Raw genomic sequence first — 27,112 nt, 5'->3', positions numbered from 1 at the left:
GACACTTGTCCGACTGTTAGGGCTGGGCGATATGGACCAAAACTCATATCAAAATGATTATACACAATTCAAATCTCAATACTCTTAATTTACTCTGACCAGAAAGACAATTCTGGGTTAAATTTGCTGGTGAAAAAAAGCCACAAAAGCATATTTATTAACAAACAGCTGAACAATATGTGCCACTTTTGTCTTTTTGTCCTCTGAAGCAGTGGTTCTCAATCTTAATCTTGCGGTCTGAACAATTTGAGCCTATTTTTCCTTATTTTTTATTCGTTTTTCTGCAACTACACCAAACTTGCCATATTTAAACCTATTTTCATCACTTTTTTTGCCATATTTTTGCTCCTTTTAATGCATTTTAGCTACATTATTCCCATTTCTGACACTTCTCCATCAAATATCAATGCTTTTTTCTGCACTTATAAACCCTTTCCACCTAATGTCACATATTATTGTCACTTTTAACCTCTTCACCATAATTCATGCATATTTTTTTTTTTTTGCCAATTTAACCACATTCACCATTTGCTATGCCCATTTTTTGCCAGTTTAAACTAATTGTTCCAATATTGACACTCTAAACTTTTTACCACTTTTTCTGTCTGCTTTTTGGCCAATTTAATTTGCAACTTTTAGCCAATTTTTGTGGTTTTTAAAATCCCATTTTACCACCTTTTCTACCATTTTTGGTCACTTTTAAATCATTTTATTTCTGACCCAGTTCTGTCACTGTTAACCTCTTTTCACCATATTTCACGCTTCCTTTTGCCAATTTAACCAACTTTACGATTTGCCCTTTGAAGTCTCACTGGCATCAGTTTAAATGGAATAATAAAGCTAGAGTTTAAAACGTGTTTCCCTTTGTTTTTATCTCATCAAAGATGATTGACCTATTTTTTTTTCTTCTTCTTTTTTCTTTAAAAAAAAAAGATGATTGACCTACATTGTGCTTTTCATCTGTACGTCACCTTTAAAAAGCTTTTTGTTAAACACAGTTTTAGGCCCATAGTTGATCCCAAAGTCTTAGAAACTTGAAATATAAGCAGCATTAAATAATGATGAATGTTTTACACCAACAAGATGATGGATTTGAACCTGGGATGTAGTTTTTATAGACAGTTATTGCTTTCAGTTCTTATGATTCTAGTTTTTAAATTGTAGAGGCATCATGATCCTTAGTCATTTGTTATAACCCTTTTTTTTTTTAACACAAAAGCATCGGAAATCAGGGATTATTCTGCGATTAAAGGCACAACAAGCTTGTTTTCCACCTAGAATAATAATATGAATTATCCACATGCTATGTTCATAGAAACATCCGTCGGCCACTCGGTTAATGTTAATTTTTCCACATTTGTTCTCAGATCAGGATTAAACTCCATCTTTGTTCACACTCTGCTAATCTGTCTGTGAAACATCCCAAGCCTCCACACACACTAATATACACACTTTATTCTAAAACATGCTCTAGTGTCTTTGTTATGTAACTTATAGAACATCTTCAAGACATTGGGTTATTAATTTGGACTTTTTTCAGGACATCCCATGAACACACTTTGGTCCTAAAATAAATAATGGTGATGAATATATATTAATGTATTTTGAAGGAAAAACACCCCCTAAAAAAAGAGAAAATGTAGAACATGAGACATTTGTTAATAATGAATTGTTTTCAATGCTTTTCATATTTTTTGTTACTAGTGAAAAACTACTAAACAATAAATGATTATAAGACAAAGAGATACGTCTTCGTGTAAAGGATTTTCAATAATTGCGAGTAGTGAAATAACCAAAAGTTTGGGTCCAAAATAAAAATGAAAAAGTCTCATAAAGAAGAAAATGTTTTGAATCCCATTATAGAGTAACATTTATACTATGAATTAAAACTGATTAGATTTTTTTCTTACGTTCCCACATGCAGTTATGGAGCAATGAAAATAACAAAAAAAAAGGTATATTTTCATGTTTCCAGAGCGTGTGAGCCTAGAACCAATGCATATATGTGACTAATCATTAGTGATGTGAGCAGTCTATGTTCATAGCTCTAAGCTGATCACATTTTTCCAAAATAGTGGCTCTTATAGAGTATCTGTGCCAAATGTCATGCTTTTATACCAAAGTGAACGATTTTTTTACTAATCTACTGCACTACATGAGGAAATGGAAATTTAATGAAAATGATCTGTCCATCGAAGATTTTTGGTTTTGTTATTTGTATTTTTTTGGTTGTTTTATAGATTTCTGGCTTTTTTGTAGTCATCTTGTTTGTTTTTGGAGTGTTTTTTTTTTTTTTTTGTATTTCACTGTTTTTTGTGTGTTCACTTTTGGGGACCACCAGTATCACATCTGCACTAGACACTATAAAAACATTTCCCTACCCCTATGTACAGTAATTGATGTGGCTTTTTTTTCTCAGTTGTGTTTACTCTGAAGTTGGTCTTAAATTTAATTAAAAAGTCGTGTTCTTCCTATATTCTGAATTAGTTGCTATTCCACGTGTGTCTTTGCTATTCCTAAAGCAAGGTCGATGTTTTCATCTCCTCACTAAACCCCTGGAGCTTGGACAAAGGTTTCAGTGTCCCTCAGGACTTGTGTTTGCTGGTTAGAATAGCTCGTGTCTCCAGAGCTGAAACGGGTGAATGGAGGTGACTTTGCTGCCTGTCACCAGGATGGAGATGAACTCTCCAATACTTCCAGGACTGGAAGAGTGTGTGTGACTGTTTTAATTAAACCTGCTAAATATCCTGAGTTTCTGTAATTCACAGTGACCCAAATCCTGGCACGAGTGCTTAAAAGCCTGAAACGAGAATGTGATGTGAGCAGCGAAGGACAAGGACGGAGAGAAAAGACACAGTTAGAAGCTCAGAGTTTTTGATCTTTATTATTATTCTCATTATTTCCTCCAACAAGGAGCTAAAGTTCTTACTGGCTTTTGTCTGACCAGGATATCTCAAAAAGTTCTGAAGGGATTTAAATGATAATGTCAAAAGAAAGTTTGATTTTGGGGATGATCCAGCAGCTGTTGTGTATCCAGAACAAATTTGGTGACTTTCTGCCCCTAAACTTTGTAGAGGTTTGCGTTCTCTGAATGTTCTTGTGTTTTTTAGAGGGATCCTCCACTGTTTTTACAAGTTTGGCTTAAAATCTTCTAAATTGTCTTATTAATAGATCTATGTCTAACAAAACGCATTATTATGCACAATATTAATTTTATTACCTTTTAAAAATAGGACTACTTTACAGTTTTAGAGCCTGTGTTCCTCTATTTTAAAATCATGTGATTGATGATGTCACACGGCCCCACTGCCTGTAAACATCCCATTGTTTTCTATTGGAGTGAAACATTCAGCCTGATTTATTGATCAAAATAACAACTTGTGCTGTCATTGTTTACTCTAAAAAACCAGGAAAAGTTAAAGATGTCTATGGCTCAGTGGTAAAGTGGGTTGTCCAGTAACCGAAGGGTTGGGGTTTCAAATCCCGCTCTAACCAAGTCATTGTTGTTGTGTCCTTGGGCAAGGCAGTTTACCCACATTGCCTTGTATGAGTGAGTATGAATTGTGCATGTTGGTGGTGGTCAGAGGGGCCACGCCTCTGTCAGTCTGCCCTAGGGCAGCTGTGGCTACATTGTAGCTTACCACCACCGGTATGACTGTGCGAGTGACTGGTGTGAATGAATAATGGTTTCTGTTACGCGCTTTGAGTCTCCTCAAAGAAAGCGCTATATAAATCCAAGCCATTATTATTATTATTATTATTATTATTATTATGTAAACCTCTTATTTACAGAAAAAGGATTAAAAAATCTGTGACCGCAGGGGGAAATAGTTCCAACTCTGCAGTTTTGTAGTAGACAATGAAGCAGAGAAGAAGAGCTCTCCTAAGGAACCTTTACTCTCACTTAAAGAGTGCGCTGACATGCTCTGGTGGCTGAAGTTGTTGAGTAATCAGACTTTTGAAGGACTTCTACCCAAAAGTTTGGTTTGTGTGTCTTCAATAGTCCATTATTACTGGCTAACTTCAGCCACCAGAGCTTGTCAGTGCACTGTTAAATGGAGAGTGAAGGTCCCTTAGGAGAGCTCTTCTTCTGGGCTTTATTGTCTACCACCAAACCTCAGAGTTGGAACTGTCGCTTTCAACTGTTTTTATCCTCTTTCTGTAAACAAAAGAGGGTTGTGTTGGAATCTTTAACTTTTCCTGGTTTTTTCAAGCAACCAAAAGCAGCACAAATTGTTATTTTAACTGAAAAATCTACTAAATGATCTATAAGTTAGTCTGAATGTTTCACTCCAATAGAAAACAATGGGATGTTTACAGGCAGTGGGGCCGTGTGACATCATCAATCACATGATTTTAAGATGACCGAATAAAGTAGTCCCATTTTAAAAATGAATATGGTGCATAATGATGTGTTTTGTTCGACATAGATCTTCTAATAAGTACATTTAAAATATTTTAGGCCAAACAGTAGTTAATGGTGACTAGTGAAACTCCTAATGATTACTTTAATTATAGAATGATGACACACGTCTGAACAAGTCTTTAGCCTGAGGACGAGGCGTTTCACTCACAATGATGGATCTTAAAAACATTCCTCCTTGTTTTCCAACCTAGTGATTTTTTTAATTAAGAACATAGCATTTCCACAGCATGGGTAATGGTTTCAACCAATAAGTATCTGATATAGTTCCTCCTCCTCCTCTTCAGTGTTTCAGACAAATCTTTAACTGCCGTGCAGCTCATTCACAGATTTGTTACCGTTCTGCGTAACAAAGCCCCTCATTGTTTGCAGATGTTTCACTCGTCACCTCCTTTTTGTCGAGCTGTAATTTGAGACGATGCCAAAAACTAAACGTTGGTCCACGGTGGGCCCCATCTCGTCTGGCTCCATCAGCGGGCGTCATCGGGCAGTGAAAGAATGATGGAGTGGGAGGTATCGGGAACAATGTTGCGACATGTGAGGCCCAGGACATTTGATCAGTGTTCAGGTGGACTGATGGAGCTCTGCAGGGAGGGCACGCACTGTATCAGCCATGGCTCCAAAGATGATTACTGCTGCAGTGTAAGCCTACACTGGGCCTGAACAGTGTGTGCCTCAGATAGAGATATTAACGATATATACACTAAACAAAACCCCACGGCTCACAATAAGAAGAATAACGCCTAATGACTGTCACATTAAACTGATACAAGTGTTTACCAGGAACAGTCGAGCCTATGTTTATTATTCACTGTATGCAGAGGTAAAAGTAACTTATTACAAGTACTTACGTTACTGTAATTGTGTTGCTTTTATGGGTACTTGTACTTTTTTGAGTGTATTTCTAAATCAATCATTTTACTTGTATGTTTTAAAAGAAGTAAAGTAATTTTGTTATATTTCTACACCCAGCGTTACCAGGGTGGAAGTCAATCATAATTGTAAGCGCGAAATTGATAATCAATGACAATTATGGTGTAATTTTAAATAAAATTGTAATTTAAAAAATCTGTTGCTGTTGTAATCGTAATTAAATATTAAATGAGTTCAGTTAATTGACTTTGTAATTATAATTACGATGGATATGATCAATTATAATTTAACACAAAACTGGGGAACCATGTTACAGTTCTATATGTACAGTTCTACACATATGTACACAATTATTAAAATATGTTTCATATCAAGCTTTCCCACATTTCAACATTAAAAAAAATAAATAAATATCTATATACTGTATATATATATATATATATATCTATCTTGGGGTACACTGACACAAAAAAGGCTCAGACACCCACACCGTAAATATTAAAACCTATATTTTCATTGATTAAGATGCATAACAAGTTAATCAATAGACGGGAAATAAATGAGATGATAGATAATTGTTTTTAGTGTAATTTACAGCTGATTTAGAACTGGTTATCATGAGAGATGCTAACAGAAAGCTAACACAAGAGGAAGGTTAACCTTTAATAGGTTATTTATTTCAGGCTCAGTAATTGTGATTTATTGTAATTGAACTTTAGTAATCGAGAAGAAACGTAATTGTAATGGACTTTCTGAAGATAGAGAATAATTTAATTGTAATTGGAAAAAATGCTGGTCACTGTAATCGTAATTGAATTGCAATTGAGCATGGGTAATTGAAAATGTAGTTGTATCTGAAAAATGTAATTGACCTCAACCCTGGCTGTTACTGAGTAAATGATTAGTTTTTGTTTTAAATTGATTAACGGACATTGTGAAAATAAAATGAAACGAGCAGACAACAATCACATGCTTCTCATCATAATCGACCAATCAGATTAAACTTAATGTACCACATCATAGCTGACCAATCAGATTAAACGTAATGCACCACATCATAGCCGACCAATCAGATTAAACGTAATGCACCACATCATAGCCGACCAATCAGATTAAATGTAATGCATCACATCATAGCTGACCAATCAGATTAAACGTAATGCATCACATCATAGCCGACCAATCAGATTAAACGTAATGTACCACCTCATAGCCGACCAATCAGATTAAACGTAATGCACCACATCATAGCTGACCAATCAGATTAAACGTAATGCACCACATCATAGCTGACCAATCAGATTAAACGTAATGCATCACATCATAGCTGACCAATCAGATTAAACGTAATGCACCACATCATAGCCGATCAGATTAAATGTAATGCATCACATCATAGCAGATCAATCAGATTAAACGTAATGCACCACCTCATAGCCGACCAATCAGATTAAACGTAATGTACCACATCATAGCCGACCAATCAGATTAAACGTAATGCACCACATCATAGCCGACCAATCAGATTAAACGTAATGCATCACATCATAGCCGACCAATCAGATTAAACGTAATGCACCACATCATAGCCGACCAATCAGATTAAACGTAATGCATCACATCATAGCCGACCAATCAGATTAAACGTAATGCATCACATCATAGCCGACCAATCAGATTAAACGTAATGCATCACATCATAGCCGACCAATCAGATTAAACGTAATGCATCACATCATAGCCGACCAATCAGATTAAACGTAATGTACCACCTCATAGCCGACCAATCAGATTAAACGTAATGCATCACATCATAGCTGACCAATCAGATTAAACGTAATGCATCACATCATAGCTGACCAATCAGATTAAACGTAATGCACAGCACCAACGCTGGAGGTTATGGAGGTTATTCTCTCAGTGTTAGAGTTCATAAATGTTTCTATACTTGATGATCTTTTTTATTTTTGAATTGAATTCATTGGTGTTTTATTTTAAAAAGCAGTGAACATTTTGACAAACCTTTTATTTTATACTGATTATTTTGTGGAAAATAAGTTCAGATCAAATTGTTCAACATTCCGTTTCTTCCTTTTTAAGTTTCTACATCAGAATCGGAAAAGTTTTTATTTGCCAAGTACAGTTTAAAAACAGTACAAAGACTTTGATTTGGTAATTGGTGAAATGAACAAAAAACAAACCAAAAACAATAGTAATGATAAATAAATATACATATACATACTGTACATGCATGAGGTGTTTACTGTATGCGAGGGAACTGTACCAAGATTTATTACCAACAATAAACGTGGGGGTGAAAGTAACTATTTAACTGAGCTACTTTTTACTTATACTTGAGTATTTTATATATTACTTTCTTGTGCTTGAGTATAATTTCAATCATTAATAGTACTTTTACTTGAGTAGATATACCAGTACTCTGGACACCTCTGACTGTATGGAATGTGTTTTTCCCTTTGGATACAATCATCTCCGTGTTGGCACAGATCACTTTTTCCATGAGGAGAAAAGTTAGTGGAGCTCCTCATAGTTTCCTTTCATATCAATCAGGTCCAAACAGTGAGTTTTCATGTGGTCATCAGAGCTGGATTGTCCTGATCTGTGTCTCTAACAGACGTTGATGTTCCTCCTGCTTATTTCAAGTCAACCGGCTGGAAACTGAAGGTCTTTGTTCACTCAGTTTCTCTTTATTGCAAATGTGTAACAAACTGTAAAAGCCACTGCAGCTCCTTTTGGGGAAAAATACAAAAGCAAGCATTCACAACATGCTGAGAGGAAAAACCTGAGGGCTTTAACTCGTTTAACTTGTTCCCGACCTCAAGCCAACAAGAACTCATTCTGGTTACACAATATGTCCCAATAGTGTGTGTTTCTGAGGACACAAACATTACTGATGTTTCAGGTGCTTCATAAGAACACAGCATATTACACTGGTTCTAATCCAATGAAGAATGAAACTTATAATATGTAGGTTTCATGTTTATTTTGGCCGACCTCGCCATTATTCATTGGTTATCACGGAAGCGGCACAGGTCACTCCCTCAGCCAATAAACTATGTTATACAATCAAGCAATAAAGATCATGTGCTACCATTACTGTAATATTCTTGAGAAGCATAAACTGCTACGCTTTGAAAACTTTGTCAAATTGTGTCTTTTCAAACTAACATTCAAATGTGTCAATAATCTATTACCTGAAGCATTCAGTTCATTTATACAGAGACAAAACAATGACAGAGTTAACTCCATCAATCACAACTGTACCATTCCACTCTGCATGACTTCATTTGGTCAGTCTGTCATTTCGTACTCAGGTCCAAAGCTGTGGAACTCATTAAAAACTATGTCTGAGTTTGAAATGTTCACTTCCAGGGTTAAGTCTTTGCTGAAAACAAACCAAAGCTGTTCTAAATAGCACCAAGTCTGTGTGAATGTATGTGTGATTGAAAAAGTTTTATGCAAATATTGTATTAATGTATTTTCTTATTGTAAATTGTGTAGAATGTAGAAAGGCCCAACCAGGGACATGAGCTGCGAATTAGCACTAGTGTCACATCAGCTGCAAACTTTAATTGTAACTGTGTTGATTACGTTTTCCCTTATAAATAAATAAAAATAAATGCTTTGTACCGTATATAGTATCTTAAAGATGTAAATCTTTGTTTTAATCAGAAATAAAATGGGTTAAAAGTGACCAAAAATGGTGGAAAAGGTGGTGAAATGGGATTTTAAAAACCACAGAAATTGGTTAAAAGTTGCAAACTAGAGTGGATTAAAAACAGACAGAAAAAGTGGTAATAAGGGTTCAAAGTGTCAAGATTGGAACAATTAGTTTAAACTTGCAAATAATGGGCATGACAAATGAATGTGGTTAAATTGGCAAAATTAAGCATGGAATATGGTGAAAAACGTTGTGACGACAAAGGTGGTGAAATAGAATTTTGAAGACCAAAGAAATTGGTTAAAAATTACAATTTACAGTGGCCAAAAATGGACAGAAAAAGGGTTCAAATTGTCAATATTGGCTTCAAAGTGGCAGAAATTGGAGTTAATTTAAAAACTAGAAACAATTATTTTAAACTGGCAAATAATGGCCAAGACAAATGGTGAATGTGGTTAAATTAAATGAAATATGGTGAAAAGAGGTTAAAAGTTACAATAATGGGTCATTATTAGGTGTAAAGGGTTTATAAGTGCTGAAAATGTCTTGAAAGAGGGAACAACACTGAACCCACAACAACCGGAAGGCGGGGACTTCTCTAACATTTTTAATAGTAACTAATAAATCCTCCATTCCAAAAAAAGGCTAGGATGAAGAAACAATAGACGAGTTGTAACCCTAAATGATCTTGAATGAAGTTCTGATAAGTCACTCGTTGTTGCTGCTTGAAATATGTTGAGTTTTATTATTTCCTTGTGTTTGTTTTGCAAATCTAAAAGGTTTTGCATCAGAATGAAGCAGAGGAGCTAAAGTAGCAGGTTCATCAGGTAAAGATCAGTACCAGGGATTAGAAACACTGGACGGGACCAGAACCAGCATGTCCCGCACTTACTCAGGACACTTACTCTTGGAAATGCCCAAAATCTAAATGGTCTAAATGGTAATTTTGGAAAATAAACTCTCAAATAAAGTCTCACCAGAGCTGCGATGCTCTGAAACAACTGTTAATGGAAACGCGTTCAAAGCTCAATTACACTTTGTTGAAACTTTGGAAATATTGCTGTTATTTTGTGAGAAACTGTAGTGGAAACCCAGCTTCAGATTGTCAAGTATTGATATTAGGGATGGGACGACCAATACTATAGATAGTTTGGACTACCTTGCCTGAGTTGATTGCATTTCTAGACAGTGTGAAGTGTATATCGCTTAACGTTTTAACTTTAAATGCTTGTGTTGACATAATGTGCCAGCGATGCAGAATAGTGTATTATCTTGACTGTTTGCCTTTTTTGTTTGTTTTCACTATTGTTTTTTTTTTTTTTACTTATTGTCTATTGTATGTACTAAAATATCTGAGAGAATTAAATAAAGATTATGTATTAAAACAACGTTAGAGTTCACGATATGATAGATGATATTTAGGATAAAAGACCAAAGAAAAATAATGTACATAAATATTTGCATAAATAACAATGTTTTCCTTTTGTAAAGTGAAAAAATTGCCACAATTAACATACAAATATAGACTATTCCATTTTAGATTTAAAACAGTCGCGTCATTAGTAAAAAAAAAAATCTAAAGAAAAACTTCATACACAAACAGATTATTTTTCAACAATGGCGTGGCTACATTTTCTGGCATCGATTGAGACATTTGGATATTGACTTATAATAACATGGACGACCTTTAGTTGATCTTATTTTCAGCAGTAAACGTGCTCTACAGTCCCACTTCAAGGAGCTAAACATGATAAAAACTGGTTATTCTGGTAACCCCCCCCCCCCCCCCCCCCACTGCTCTACGTCTACAAACAAGTCATTTTACATTTCTTTCATTTCTTGACTTTACCTGTTACACTGCTGTCAGAGCTCAGTCACAGTGTGAAACAAGCTGCTTTATATCCACAGTAGTGTAACCGCTAAAGAAAGGAGGTTTGGTGTGATTAATGGACTAATCCGCGTTGCTCCGTGGGTCACAATCCTTTGGCTCCCGATCGGTTCCTCAAATAGTTTAACATTCATTTATTACCTATAATAATCTCTAAAAATCATTACTATTTTAAAGAAACACACTATCAGCTGAGGGTGTCACGATCAGATATTTATATCAGATATTGGTCCAATATCAGCAACGACAAAAGAGTAATCCTAATTTATTTATTTTTTTACGTGGGGCTACTGGACTCAAAACACCACCCACTTTGTTCTTCTTGTTCTTGTTGTTGTGTACACTAGTTAAAATCACAACTCCTCTATTATTCGCGAACGAATCGAGCTGAAATTTGGTAGCTATAATCTATGGATGTGTACGCATTGACGCTCAAAGCCTGATTTTCAATTGTGGGCCCGGGGGGCCCTGAGGGGCTCAAAAGAAAGAAGAAACAAAAGTCAATTTCTCATTTATTTGTGAATCAAATATTACGACCAATATATAAATGGGGCCCATTACCCCACACGTGTCACGAGGGCGCCAGGTTTTCAAATGACTACTCCTCCGTTAATTCTCATTAGATCAGAATGCAGTTTGGTATGAATGCCACCCGTTTTTTGAAATGGCGCCCGGGGGCCCACCCCTCATTTCCGGTAATTTCCAAATTTATGGGAACATAGCTGTGTGATATATTGTTTCAAAGGTATTTCATCGTAGATTATGATTATGCCTCACACAATTCGATTAGGGTCCCGAGGGGCCCTTTTTTCGGCAATTTCTACTAAAGTTGTTTTTTCATTTATTTGTGAGTCAAATATTGCAACAGTTGGTGTTACCGAATCATGACATGTACCAATATATGAATGGGGCCCTTTACTCCTTATGTGACCCAGGGCCCCATTTTTCAAATGACTACTCCTTCGAGCTTTTCTCAGATCTTTTTTTACTTGGTGGAACCAAGTTGGTTGACTGAATTCTCGCGAATGTGGTACGTGCTATTTGGCGCGGAGACGGTCCGCGGGCCCAGCCGCAGTTCATCCAAACTGTTTTGGTAACGGAGTGGAGTGAACGACATGTTGCTGTCGTTTTGTAATTAAATTGTAATTGACTTTATAATTGCCATGAAAATTCTATAAAAATTGTAAATAATTTAAAGCAAAACTTTGGAACCATGTTACAGTTCTATGTACAGTTCTACACGTGTAGTTAACAATTATTAAAATGTTTTGTATCAAGCTCTCTGACATTTTTCCTAAGACGCCCTCACCAAAAATATGAGAATCTATATATTTTTTTCACTGATTAGGCAGACTAACAAGTTAACCAATAGATAGGAACGAACTGAGATGATAGATATTAGTTTTTAGTGTATTTTACAGCTGATTTAGGACCCGTTATCATTAGAGATGCTAACAGAAAGCTAACACAAGAGGAAGGTTCACTTGTATTAGGTTATTTATTTCAGGCTCAGCAATTGTGATTAATTGTAATTGAACTTCAGTCATTGAGAACGTATTTGTAATTGACTTTCTGTGGATAAAAAAAATATTGTAATTGGAAAAAATGCTGGTCACTGTAATCGTATTTGAATTGTAATTGAACATGAATAATTAAAAACGTAATCGTAACTGAAAAATTTTGTTGACCCCAACCCTTATATATTTTATATATATATATGTATGAGAGAGAGATATTATTTATTAAAGCCAGGGTTATGTCCAGGCTTATTTGTTAATATTTGACTAAATGAATTGGTGTTTTTCTAAACTTGCATTAATTTGGGGTCAAAGCACTAACACAAACTGCTCCAATAAAAGTAAGAGAATTAGAATTAGAGCTGACCAACCATCAGACGAGCTTCCTGCCGTCTATAGATGCTGTGCCTTTAGTGCTCTACAGTCTCCATAGATTGAAAACATGTGCACAGAACGTACACAGAGTGCTCTGTAAAACCATTAGTGTTCACACGGATCCATAGTGCCCGACCTAGCCTGGGGGCGGAGCCATAAACACAAGTGTTCCAGCCAATGAATGATAAAGGTTAAATCAATCCAGTCCCATAATCAGATCACGTATCAATGAGTGTAGCGCCGTGTTAGCATGTAGCGCTGTTAGCGTGTAGCGTTGTGTTAGCCCCGCGGCTCACTGCCCCTCATTCACACTGAGCAGCCATAACTTCACCTTTGTACGAGACAAGCACTAATAGTTCACGCTAAGGTGACGCATTTCATCATTGGGATGTTGACGTTTACTATGTGCTTCATTTAAGAGGCTGACGTGAATGACAGGATGAGTTTACTCACAACGTTACACATATAAATATATAATAAAGGATATTTACTGGGGCTGGGCAACAACTAAAGAAACTTTTTATATGAATAATTACAAGTGTTTCTGTGATTACATCACAATTAGATTTATTAACTGTAATTAGGGATGGGCATTGCCATGAATCTGACCATGTATCCCAATGCTGAACAGTGCGATACATGTTGCGATATAAATCCTTACATATTTCAGTACAAAATGGTATAAAATACAATTCACTTGAGAAAAGAAAAAAAATCTGTTTTTTCTGAATATTTTATTTTTTTAGTTTGTTTTTTGGGTTACTGTTTCATGTTTTTTGGTCAATTTTTTTTTTCCTGAAATACAGGTAAAATTACTAAAAAAAAAAAAAGTAAAAAATTACTCTGAAAAACAGAAGAATATTCAGAATATTTTAAAGTAACCACATCAATAAAGGGTCCAGTATGTTTTACAAAAATAAAGTGCAATTAGCTTCCAGCTAAAAGTCATTGAGGAGTGAGGTAGTTTAAAAATGTCTGATGGTGCGTTCACTGACACCTTGTGATCGGGAGTTTACGTACTATGCAGATGTTAGCGCAATTAAATGGTTTTTATGAAGAAAAAAAAATGATTTAAAAAATCTATTTTGGACATTTTTAGGATCAATACAATAATCGCGTGGTGAAATATTGCGATATATCAACAAATTGATTTTTTTCTCACACCCTTAACTGCAATAGCAAAAATCAATTCAAAGCTGGTGTAGTTGTGATTAAAGTGCTTTAAAAATAAAAATATTCAGCATAGAGATTGCTTTAATAAAATGAAGTGACTTTAGTTTACTTTTCTGTTTCACTACATCTTTACATTCTTTGTTTTCTTCTATAAATTATTTGGTTCTAGGATTGTACGTTCAGTGGGACTTAAAATGTTTTATTGCTATTGACGTAATGTTAATTACTGTGTTGTTAAAAACAAGCCCAGCATTATCAGTCCAACACTACAACGTTTGTGCTGGTATATGTGTCAGAATGAGAGAAAAACAACACATGACGTCTTTTCTTTATTTATGCATTTTCCTGTTCTTTACTACGTCCCTCTTACACTTTGTCAGAGCAGGTTCCTCCGACTAAAGCTCAAATGAGGCGAATACCTGTGACCCACTTTTGGGTCCTGAGCCACGAGTTGAGACCCTGTGATGTAGACTAATCTTATTCAGTGTAAAGCAGGGAAATAATGCTGCCACATGCTAACACGTGCTAATCTGTCTCTGACACGGTGAACAATGTGCTGTAAATGAGCAGATTAAAGTAGCATTAACGCTAACACCGCATGCTAACCTGTAACGTTAGCCCGTCTCACACTGAGAAGGAATGAAACCGTTTTAATAAATACTTACTAAATAAATACTCGCGATACAACTTTTCCACTTTCGATACAATACCACTCAAACCTTGAGTATTGACTGATATCAGAGTGAATCTTACCTCGTTTTATGACTCATTTCTTAGTGTTTAATGTTAGACAATAATTTATCAAGTGATTTTAGTCAAACAGAGAACTACTGAGCCATTTATTATTAACCAATGGATTACACACACACACACACACACACACACACACACACACACTTGAACCTTAAACAGAAGAATATTCTACAGTTGAATTAAATAAAAGCCTGAAAAATAACCTTAATAAATTCAACAACATACATCAAAGGTTTTAGATGCGGACGATATAAACGTGTGTGTGTATATATATACATACAGTATATATGTATATTTATATACACACAATGTATATACACACAACCCTGAGAATAGAAGTTTTTAGGTGGTAGTGATTTACTCTGTAACTTCAGCCACTAGAGCGTGTCAGCGCACTGTTTAAGGGGGACTAAAGGTCCCTTAGGAGAGCTCTTCTTCTCTGCTTCATTGTCTCCTACCAAACCTGAGAGTTGGAACTGTCGCCCCCTGTGGTCATAGATTATTTTCGAATCAACTGTTTTTTATCCTTTTTCTGTTATCAAGAGGTTTACATTCACATCTTTAACTTTTCCTGATTATTTATATCAACTAAAAGCAGCACAAGTTGTTATTTTGACTGAAAAAGTTACAAAATGATGTAAAAATCAGGCTGAATGTTTCACTTCATTAGAAAACAATGGGACGTTTACAGGCAGTGGGGCCCTGTGACATCATCAATCACATGATTTCAAGATGGAGGAACACAGGCTCTAAAGCTGTAAAGTAGTCCTATTTTTAAAAGGCAATAAAATGAATATATGGTGCGTAATAGTGTGTTTGTTAGACATAGATCTAATAATGACATTTAGAAGATTTTAGGCCAAACTTGTAAAAACATTGGAGGATCTCTTTAAGAACATTCTTTGTTTGAAGCCCCACACCTGATGTTTGAGGACCAATGGCCCTGATGTTCTTCTGTTTTCTCTCTGTGTGTTTCAGGAGCCGTTTGAGGATGGATTTGCTAACGGTGATGAACTAACCCCGGCTGAGGAGAGCGCCGCTAAAGAAGCCGCTGATTCTAAAGGAGTGGTGAAGTTTGGATGGATCAAAGGAGTCCTGGTCAGTTTTTATTCAAACCCTCTTCATCCTTTAGAGCATTAGGTCACAACCCCTGCAAAACCTTTATATAATCATCAAACTCAGAATATTTCAAATGAAATGAAGAAACACTAAAACAGAAAAGAAAACGTTAATAATTAAATAAAATACTGTTAATTAAATGGGGATTAAATCCCTCCAAGAAAAAAAAAATACAAATGAACAAATATAGATAAATTCAAGTATAGTCCAGTGAGCCATCTACCAACTACACTGTAAATACTGATGGTAGTTTTGGAGATTTCTTATTTCGTCTGTTTTATTAATGAGAAGTAGATTATTAAATGAAAACAAACATTTCTAAAGTCTGTAAATTGAGCTACAATCTAAATTATTACATACATTCTTCTTAAACTAATACCTCACAGTTATGTTTGATTTACTTTATATGAGCAGTTTATCCAGGATTCATGTAAATTACTACAAATGCTGTAGCTTTTAACTCCATACAAAGAGATTTTTCTCACTTTAAGTTCAGACTAAATGGGTCTGAAGAGGCGAGCGGATGTTGTTTGATAAGAAGCAGTAAAAGGATTCAGAACAGACCAAAAAAACCTATAAATGTGTATATTTTAAAAGTGGAAGTACAGTCTCTGATGTCAAACAAAGCATGTTGATTGAAGCCAGGCCTGACTCTCAGATACAGAGTTAACTTCTCAGCGTTGGCTGATTTTTTTTTTTTTCCTTGTTAAGCATCAATGAAACACACGCTGAGGGATTTACGGTGATGGCGAGGAACCAACGCAGCTCGTCTGCTACAAGCAATTTACACTGAGCAGCTAAAATCCTTCAGCGAGCGCCACTTTTTCACACGTTCCTCAGAGCTGTTACACTTGTTTATGTTAGTGGAGCTCAGTAAATGATTTAGATATGATGATAATGGTGCATCATGTGACCACACAGTCTGTCATCTTCAGAAATCACCCATTAGCGTGGCTGAATGTTGTCTATACCATGGGTTCTCAACCTTGTGGTCAGGACCCCATCTGGATTGTTTTTTTTTTTTTTTTTTTTTTTAAGGATTTTTTTGGCTCTAGTGGCCTTTATATGACAGTTGCTTGACAGGAAAGGGGTCAGAGAGCAGGGAATGACATGCAGGAAAGGGTCCCAGGCCGGGAATCGAACCTGGACCCGCTGCAGGTATATAGCCTCTGTACATGGGGCGGGCGCTCTACCCACTGAGCTAAACACCGCCCCATCTGGATTGTTTTTTGAACAATTTGAGCCCATTTTTATTTATTTTTACCCTTTTTCTGAATCTACACCAAACTTTCAATATTTTAACCTATTTTCATCACTTTTTATTGCCATATTTTTGTTCCTTTTAATGTATTTTTACTACATTTCTCCCATTTCTGACACTTCATCACATTTCAATGCCTTGTCTGCACATTTTTTCCACTTCCAAAACATGTTCAGCACTTATAAACCCTTTCTTCCACTTTTCCACCTAATGTCACATATATTGACCCATTATTGTCACTTTTCACCGTATTTCATGATTATTTTTGCCCAATATTTGCCAGTTTAAACCAATTGTTCTTACGTTTTGAATTATATTACTCCAACACTCCCTTCCCCCATTTCTGTCACTTTTAAGCCAATATTGACATTTTGAACTCTTTTTGACACTTTTTCTGTCTAATTTGCGACTTTTAACCAATTTTGGTGTTTTTTTAAATCTCATTTCACCACCTTTTCCAGCATTTTTAGTCACTTTGAACCCATTTTATTTCTGATTAAAATTAGGATTTCCATCTTTAAGATACTATAATAATAAACTTCCTGGATGACCGTGGATTTTTGCAGACTTTGTTTTGGGGGTCTCAGGCTGAAAAGGTTGAGAACCACTGGTCTTTCGTACTGTGAATCATGCTCCTCATGTCGCTCCATGGGCTCCACTTCCTGTAGCAATGTGTCACTTCCTGTCCAGGTTCTGAGATAACTTCCTGTCTACAGGTACGCTGCATGCTGAACATATGGGGGGTGATGCTCTTCATCCGCATGTCTTGGATCGTTGGTCAAGCTGGCGTTGGTATGTAAATAATGACGTGAGAGGTTTACGGTGTTAGAATTGGTATTTCATATGTTTATTATACTAAACTGTGTGTTTGTTTGTTTTGTTGGGGAAATATAGAAAGTACCAACTAAAATTATGCAAGTCATTCCCTGTCATTTCAACAAATCGTCCACACATTTCGGTCTCCAAAAATTCAGACATTTTTACGAATTGTTTATTGTTTATTAGTTTTTTACCGGTAACATAATATACTGTATGTAAAAAACATTAGAAAAACATTTATCTTTGAAAACATAATAATTATTATGAACAAATTTCTCATGTTCTGCTTTTTATTTCCTTCAAAACACATTATCATAATTGTTGTTGTTTAGACTGAAGTGAGTGGATTGACCTGAAAACTTGTTGAAATGACTCAATAATGATCAAAATATTTTATAATTTATTCATGTCTACATTTCAGGATGCTCCCAACATGTTGGGTATCTATGTAACATGTGGTTACATTTGGAGCTAAATGATTTATTATAATCTTCAGAGCGATGGATGTTTGTGGTGAATCATCTAAAGATGTAAAGTGATGTTCTCTCAGATCAAAGTGTCAAAGGCTGCATCGAGCCGACACATTCTGCACATCAGTGACACTACGATCACTCTGAGCACTTTGATGTCAAATATCACTTCAGATTGAAGAGGAGCTCGTGGCCGTCGCACACACGGCCCCTGTGGCTTTCCACGGGGCTCTCTGATTGGACGACTCCTTCCAAACAGTCGAGTACTGCACATTCTTTTCATTCACAACACTGTCTGTGTTCTTTTGCAGCTCTTTCATGTTTGATCGTTGCCATGGCAAGTGTAGTGACGACCATCACCGGCCTCTCCACGTCTGCCATTGCCACCAATGGATTTGTGCGAGGAGGTACATGCATGTTCTCTTTTATTATAAGGCCAAGCCACGCCCCCTCCATCCATGCTTTAAAAACATGAGCTGGTCCTATCATCACAGTGTTAGGAAGAAGATTCACCCACACTGTGCCTCAAACACTCACACTAGCTGCTGTTATTCTGCATTTGGAATACGTTTTTGCTTTATTTATTTATTTTTTACTGCATTTTAAATAAAATTAGAACTATATTTATATTTGACAAAATAAAAGTATAGAATACAGATTGTTTTAATTTTAAAAAATCAGTAATAATGATATTATTTTTTAAGAATTACTAGACATTTCAGATGACCCCGAGGTTAAAAGACACTGGTTTAATCACTGCCATAACTTGGGCCCTACAAATTTCATTTTGTTTCTTTTCCAAAGTTTGTTTTCCAAATACTTTTTTTTAAATTCAGTTTTTTTTCTAGAATTATTTTATTAATTTGTATCAATTTTTTTTATTATCATTTTCTTCAGAAAAAAACTCCTGTGAGGAAACAAAATAAATAATAAAAAGACAACCATAATTAAACAGAAATGTATGTCATAATAAAAGCGTAATTTAAAACCATGTATACGTTACAATTACAAGGTAGATATAAGTTGTACTGATATGGATTATTCTGACTGTTCTTTTTTATTTATTTATAATAGGTCTTATAAATATGTATATTAATGTCACCCAACAACAGGATCAATGGTTTAATTCACAATTCCACTAAGTTCATTTTGTCTTTTTTTTTTACATATATATAATGTAAAGTACTTTGATCTCCTGACGTGTTTCGACTGTCAACTGTCATGTAGGCCACGCCCAGAAAGAACTCGTAAGGACACATCAATGCGATCAGCAGATGCCTCTGTGGAAGACTGACAGTTGGCAGTCGAAATATGTTAAGAGATCAAAGTAAATTGAGGTTAAAAGTGACAATAATGGGTCAACATATGTGATATTAGGTGTAAAAGCAGTGGAAACGGTTTACAAGTGCTGAAATTATCTGGAAAATAGTAATGTAGCAAAAATGCATTAAAAAGAGCAAAAAATATGTCAAGAAAAAGTGATGAAAATAGTTTAAAATATGGCAAGTTTTGATGTAGTTATTGTTATTGGTGTTATTTGGGTAGTAAGTGGAAAGTGTAAAAGGTGGTGAAATGTGATTTTGAAAACCACAGAAATTGGTTAAAAGTTGCAAATTATCGTGTTAGGATAATGTAATTTAAAAAGTTGGCACAATTAGTTTAAACTGGTAAATAATGGGCAATGTGGTTAAATTGGCAAAAAAAATAATCATGAAATATGGTGAAAAGAGGTTAAAAATGAGGTGTAAATAGGTGTAAAAGTGGTAGAAAGGGTTTATAAATGCTGAACATGTCTGGAAAGTGGAAAAAATGTGTAGTAAAGTCATTGAAATATGATGTAGAAGTGTCAGAAATGGGAGTAATGTAGCAAAAATACATTAAAAGGAGCAAAAATATGGCAAGAAAAAGTGATGAAAATAGGTTAAAATACTAAAAGTTTAGTGTATTCATCTTCTGTTAGGTTGGTTCTCTTTGGGGGGGGCGTATTACCTTATTTATTTTGTTGTTCTTATGTATGGGGGGCTTAATACCTCATTTTGTTATGTTGTTCCTCTGTAGGGGGGGCGTATTACCTCATTTCCAGGAGTCTGGGCCCAGAGTTTGGAGGTTCTATTGGTCTGATCTTTGCCTTTGCCAACGCCGTGGCCGTGGCCATGTACGTGGTGGGCTTTGCAGAGACGGTGGTGGAGCTTCTTAAAGTGAGTTTATAATGTATTCCTTAATGTTGGTTAGCTGGACCAAATAAAGATCCTCAGTAATCCACTGATGTGTTTGTTTTTTAGGGAGTTGATGCCATCATGACGGATGAAATCAACGATGTCCGAATCATCGGAACCATTACAGTTATTCTTCTTCTTGGGATCTCCGTGGCAGGAATGGAATGGGAGGCCAAGGTATAAGTGTTCCAACATGCCTCAGTGTGTGTCCCTAAAGCAGAGGAGCAGTGTGTGTGTAATGTCTGGTCCGTGTTCCGTCTCTAGGCCCAGATCTTCTTGCTTTTCGTCCTGGTCACAGCCATCGTCAACTACTTCATCGGATCTTTCATATCGGTCAAAGCAAAGGAACCTGCTGGCTTCTTTGGCTACGATGGTAACGCTAAGTGTTCTGTTTGCTAACATCAGAGAAGCTAAGCTAAGCTAGCTCTCTAACGGTCTCCTGCTACTGTCACAGGTTCGATTTTGTGGGAAAACATGGGTCCGGATTTCCGAGGCGAGACCTTCTTCTCCGTCTTTTCCATTTTCTTTCCTGCTGCCACTGGTATTTTAGCCGGAGCGAATATTTCTGGAGACCTCTCAGTAAGTCATTCAAAAAACCACCATTCGGTTCAGTTGGAGGTTTTCATTATAGCGATCATTAGTAGATTTATGTCTAACAAAACACAATATTATGCTCTATATTCATTTTATTTCCTTTTAAAAATAGGACTACTTTACAGTTTTACAGCCTGTGTTCCTCCATCTTGAAATCATGTGATTGATGATGTCACACGGCCCCACTGCCTGTAAATATCCTATTGTTTTCTATTGGAGTAAAACATTCAGCCTGATTTTTACATAATTTAGTAGCTTTTTACAACATTTGACATCTTTTTAGATCATTTGACAGCTTTTTCAGTCAAAATAACAACTTGTGCTGCTTTTGGTTGCTCTAAAAACCAGGAACAGTTAAAGATGTCGATGTGAACTTTTTGTTTACAGAAAGAAGATAAAAACAGTTGTGACGCAAAACAAAATTGACTGCAGTGGGCGACAATTCCAACTCTGCTGTTTGGTAGTAGACTATGAAGAAAAAAAATCAGGCTGAATGTTTCACTCCAATAGAAAACAATGTGATGTTTACAGGCAGTGGGGCCGTGTGACATCATCAATCACATGATTTCAAGATGGAGGAACACAGGCTCTAAAACTGTACAGTATTTATATACATATTTTAATTAAATAAATGTGGTGCATAATAATGTGTTTTGTTAGACATAGATCTAATAATAAGCACATTTTATGCCAAACTGGTAAAAACAGTAAATCCTTTAAGGGCTGCGTGTGCTAAGTGGTGGTTGTAAATGTGTATTCCAGGACCCTCAGATGGCCATTCCTAAAGGAACTCTTCTTGCCATATTGATAACGGGTATTGTGTACCTGGGCGTGGCTGTTTCTACAGGTGCTACTAGATGAAAGTCACCCCTCCCCCCCATGTGTCAGCATTATTAACATGTCTATGTGATGTTGTAACACAGGCGCCTGCATCGTGAGGGACGCCAGTGGGAGTTTGAACGACACCGTTAGCTCTCAGTTTATGACCAACTGCTCGGATGCCGCCTGTAAGTTTGGTTATGACTTCTCCACCTGTAAGAGCTCCAAAGATGGGTGCACGTATGGCCTTCAGAACGACTTCCAGGTACCAGTCACACGCTTTCACACTAATGTAAGGTACACTGTGTGTGTGTGTGTTCACCTGTACTGTGTGTTACTCCAGGTGATGAGCCTGGTCTCTGGGTTTGGACCCATTATTACTGCAGGGATTTTCTCTGCCACTCTGTCCTCAGCTCTGGCCTCTTTAGTCAGCGCTCCTAAAGTTTTCCAGGTAAGATCAAACTTAACATTTCTACCTGTGTTTAACCCTTGTGCACTCCTTTTGATTTACATACACTTGTACACAGTGTACACCAGACATAGTTAACTGGCAGTCCAGGGGCTACATTCTAATTTCATGCGGCCCCCAAAGTAAATGTAAATGACAAAAAAATACACAAAACAAAAGCAAGAATACATAAAAAAAATATATAAAGAACTACAACATTTCAGGAAAATACAATAAAAGACAAGAAAACACAGAAAATACTCCAAAAATACACACAAATGAACAAAACGGCAACAGTAAATACACAAAAGTACAAGAAAAGTGACTCAGCAAACCCACAGTACTAACAAACAAGCAAAACGACAACAGAAATACATAAAAATTACCCCAAAAACACAAAATGACAGCACAAATATACAATATGACTCCAAAAAACAACAGAAATGCACAACATGACTCACAACTAACAAGATAACAACAAACACAGATTGACTATAAAAACTCATTGTTCTTTCCCGTATTAATGCTCAGATTACTCATTATTCTAAATGCTGACATGAATGTTGATCATGTGACCCTCCGATTAAACAAACACATTTTTTTGGTGTACACAAACGGTCCGTCTCATAAAAGTGCATTAAAAATGTACAACATGATTTATTTTTTTACTTCCACAACATCATTTAAACTACTTCAGACTTATCCATAGATAGAACATTTATTATCATTTTTAAACCCTTTGTATGGACTATTTATCATGATTACCTCAGGAATAACACTAAATATGCTGTATTTCCAAAAGTGGGGGCCAAAGTAGAAGAAATATTTCTGATGAAAATATTACAGCCTTGACCGTGTCATTAATTGATAGCAGAATTGAATTTAAGGCATTATTATTTTTGGCACAAGGACGGTTTTAAAGAAAAAAATACACTTGTACATCTTGTATATTTTTAATAAGACAAGAAATCCAGGCCTTCATTGAAAATTCCCTAAATCTTACGTGGTTGGTAGGTCATTACACCTAAAACATATTTTCACTATATTTCAAGATTATTTTTGCTAATTTAACAACATTCACGATTTATCATGCCCATTATTTACCAGTTTAAACTAATTGTTCCAATATTGACACTTTGAACCCTTTTTACCATTTTTTCTGTCTGTTTTCATCCACTCTAATTTATATCTTTTTAAACAATTCCTGTGGGTTTTTTTAAAAAAAAAAATGCCATTTCACTATTTTGTTTCAGCTTATTTATTGTTGTCATATACCAAAATCCATTTGAATTTTTAAAAAATGTTGCTTCTCATGTTAAATATTGTTAGGCCATTAATTTAGATTGATAAATTTCAATGGCTCTAATTATTAATAAGATTTTTTAAGTTTTTTAATAAATTACAGAAAATAAACTCTGCTGTTTTTAATCTTTTCCAGGCTTTATGTAAAGACAACATTTATCCTGGACTGGGTATGTTTGCTAAAGGCTACGGCAAGAACAACGAGCCGCTCCGAGGTTACATCCTGACCTTTGGTATCGCCCTGGCTTTCATCCTGATTGGTAGGAAGGTTCTACCTCCATCTTCTGTGTGTCTAACGCAAACCTACATCGTTTTCTTCAATTTGATCACCAGATTGTCCCGTTCTATTTGAGCTCTACTGTTTAGTAACCACATTAAGATTTTAAAGCTGTTTTTTCGTTTCTTGCAGCCAAATTGAACACCATCGCCCCCATTATCTCCAACTTTTTCTTGGCGTCTTACGCTTTGATCAACTTCTCCGTGTTCCATGCGTCACTGGCCAACTCTCCAGGTAAGATAAAGAGCTGCAAACTTAGAGCAAACACACTATTGATCCAACAGCTGCAAGTGCCTGCTTAGCATGTTAGCATGTTAGCACCAAAGATCTGACTTTCTCCTGTTAATAATGAGGCTTTTATTTCTACAAAATTCTATAAAATGGTTTATACACTTTCATTCATTTTCATAGAGGACATTAGAACTCATATAGACTTGGTTACATCCTCAAAGTCAAAGCCCGGGAGCCAAATCTGGCTCTTTAGAGCATCAATTTTAGCCCGCAGCATTAAATTGAAGTGACAGAAAACATGAATTATTGTGTAGAAATATCAAGTAATTCAGTTGTAAATATCTCAGCCCGTCAAATTACGTACATCAAATAAATATCCACATTTGTAGGGCTCATAGTTTTTTTTTTTTTTGTTTTTTTTGTTTTCATGCAAATCTTTTTCAGTTTTTTGTGAGGGAAAAAAGTTTCGTTTTTCTTTCAAATTTTTTTTTTAGTTCTCTGCTAATTTCTATTTGTTTTCTGAGCTTAGAGGGCATTTGAAATGTAACAATTAAAGAGAGTGGAAGCGTGCAGCAAGGAGTCCCCATAGTATGGATGTTCTTGTGGGATTTCCAAGTATCTCGATAATTTGGGGAAAAAAATTGGCACGAAAAACAGAAATAATTATTGTGAAAATCAGAAAGAAAATTAGTTCGAAAAACAGAAAAAAAAATCAACCCAAAAAAAAAAAAAAAAAATTTTCTCACAAATTCTTCAAAATTTTCTTTTTCAAAATTCTGCAATTTTATTAAAATTATTCCACACATTTTTCCCAAATTGGATAAAAATTGCTCACAAACTCGAGGTAAATTAAAGATTGGATATTGTCTGTAACTTCCATTACTTTACATATATTAATGGGGCAGAATAATGTTGAAATTGCTCGTTTTCCAAACTAAAATTTGCGGCCCACTTTAGATCAAACTGGTCTGTGTTTGGCCTTTGAACTAAAATATGTTTGACACCTCTGGTCTACAGGTTCACATAGAAAAGATGAGGTTTCCTCAGCTACTCTGCACCACATATAGAAAATGAATATATATATATAAATGGTTCGGTACAAAGATGTGTAGTAACAACCTTTCTTTTAGCCATTACAATCCTGAACGTTATAAACAAACGTGCCGTAAAGTCTGTGTATTTTTGTCCTCTCAACAGGAAGTCTTTGTGTGATTACAGCTGTCTCCACACTTCATGTTGACATCACTGTGAACGTTTCCATAGTTAATGATCACATGACACACTTAATGTAGATATTTGGAGGTAGTTTCCTATTATCCACATGATCAACATTCATGTCAGTATTTAAGATAATGACCAATCTGAGCATTAATACAGGAAAGAACAAAAAGTTTTTATACTCATTTTTAGTGATTTTTCGTCATTCTGTGTACGTTTGTTATTGTCTTGCTTGTTATGAGGCATTTTGTGCATTTTTTGGAGTATTTCTGATGTTGTTTTGCTTGTTTGTCAGTACTGTAAGTTTGCTATGTCATTTTTTTTTTTGTTTTTCTTGTCTTTTTGCATCCTATATTTTTTGAGTCATTTTGTTCATTTTTGTAGTAGTTTTGTGTGTTTTTTAAGTAATTTTGTGTATTTCTGTTGTTATTTTGCTTGTTTGTTGTACTGTTAGTTTGCTGAGTCATTTTTGTGTTTTTGCTTACTGTTGTTGTCATTTTGAATGTTTTTGTTGTTGTTTTGTGTTATTTGGAGTATTTTTGTGTATTACTGTTGTCAGTTTGTTCATTTTTGTGTGTTTTTGGAGTATTGTCTGTGTTTTTCTTGTCTTTTACTGCATAATTAATTACAAAGTCCAATTAATTAGAGAAGGGCTGAAACCACTGGTTGAGATGAACTCGGGGGGTGAAGAGTTTGATGTTGATGATGATATTTGCAGTGATTGGTTGAACTAACAGTTGATCATAAGTGAGCACTTGTTTGCTGTTTGTTTATATGTTAAGTTCTGTGTTTTTTCTCCTCGTCAAATCAAAGCTGATGCTGAAGAGAAGGTACAGTTCCTGCAGGAGGAGGATGGATGAATGTGGACCTAAATGGTACATGACTCATAATGGGATCAAACCATTGGACTTGTTGTGTGGGGATGATAAAGACCAACATGGCCCATGTACCCTTTATGTCCAGTACTCTCTCTGTAGATGTTTACTGTGTAACCACATTCCCAGTGGGCCCCAGTACTAAAATCCCAGTAGCCTGGTCTCTAACTGCTGGTTTTCCCCATCCAGTCTAACAGGACGCTAACTTCCATTTTAACCTCAGTTCATGCCCAGCTCAGACTTTCATGCTCTTTAACAGCATTGTGTACTGTTTGTAGAGTGAATAAGATGACGTACAGTAGGGTGGTAATCAGTCCTGTTCCATGTTAATCCTCCTCTTCAGTAATACCACACACACACACACACACACACACACACTGTGTGTGAGCAGCACTCTGTGACATGTTGTCATTGTTGTTGTTTGGTGCTTCAGGCTGGAGGCCCAGCTTTAAGTACTATAACATGTGGGTGTCCCTGGCCGGGGCCATCCTGTGCTGCGTGGTGATGTTCGTCATCAACTGGGCCGCCGCCCTCCTCACCAACGTCATCGTGATGGGGCTGTACATCTACGTCAGCTACAAGAAGCCAGGTGAGCTCAGGGCTGATCACACATCTGTCAGTCAATAGGTTTCATATTTATTGATAAAACTAAAATCTAGTCGCCGTAAACCATTTGCTCTCACACGTTGGACTTTAAAGTCAACAGACCTGTAATTATTTTTTTTTAGAAGTCAAAGATTTAAAAATCACCTTATCAGCATGAACAGAGGAGTGACTGA

The 27,112-nt window shown here is 35.9% G+C and overlaps 1 protein-coding gene across 2 annotated transcripts in view; it reads left to right on the top strand.

The window, feature by feature from the left end:
- Nucleotides 1–27,112, top strand: part of slc12a2 (solute carrier family 12 member 2) — a 57,482-nt gene that overhangs the window by 14,275 nt on the left and 16,095 nt on the right. For both annotated transcript variants that reach the window (XM_028462388.1, XM_028462387.1), the window contains exons 2-14: nucleotides 15,663–15,782; nucleotides 17,781–17,856; nucleotides 18,665–18,760; nucleotides 20,412–20,551; nucleotides 20,636–20,746; nucleotides 20,834–20,942; nucleotides 21,024–21,148; nucleotides 21,926–22,010; nucleotides 22,087–22,247; nucleotides 22,326–22,433; nucleotides 23,869–23,992; nucleotides 24,142–24,243; nucleotides 26,767–26,922. In XM_028462388.1, the coding sequence (XP_028318189.1) occupies nucleotides 15,663–15,782; nucleotides 17,781–17,856; nucleotides 18,665–18,760; nucleotides 20,412–20,551; nucleotides 20,636–20,746; nucleotides 20,834–20,942; nucleotides 21,024–21,148; nucleotides 21,926–22,010; nucleotides 22,087–22,247; nucleotides 22,326–22,433; nucleotides 23,869–23,992; nucleotides 24,142–24,243; nucleotides 26,767–26,922 (1,513 nt within the window). The remainder of the gene's footprint in view (nucleotides 1–15,662; nucleotides 15,783–17,780; nucleotides 17,857–18,664; nucleotides 18,761–20,411; nucleotides 20,552–20,635; nucleotides 20,747–20,833; nucleotides 20,943–21,023; nucleotides 21,149–21,925; nucleotides 22,011–22,086; nucleotides 22,248–22,325; nucleotides 22,434–23,868; nucleotides 23,993–24,141; nucleotides 24,244–26,766; nucleotides 26,923–27,112) is intronic.

This window comes from Gouania willdenowi, chromosome 12, assembly GCF_900634775.1.
Source record: "Gouania willdenowi chromosome 12, fGouWil2.1, whole genome shotgun sequence".
NCBI lineage: Eukaryota > Metazoa > Chordata > Actinopteri > Blenniiformes > Gobiesocidae > Gouania > Gouania willdenowi.
This window is presented reverse-complemented; position numbering and strand designations above follow the sequence as displayed.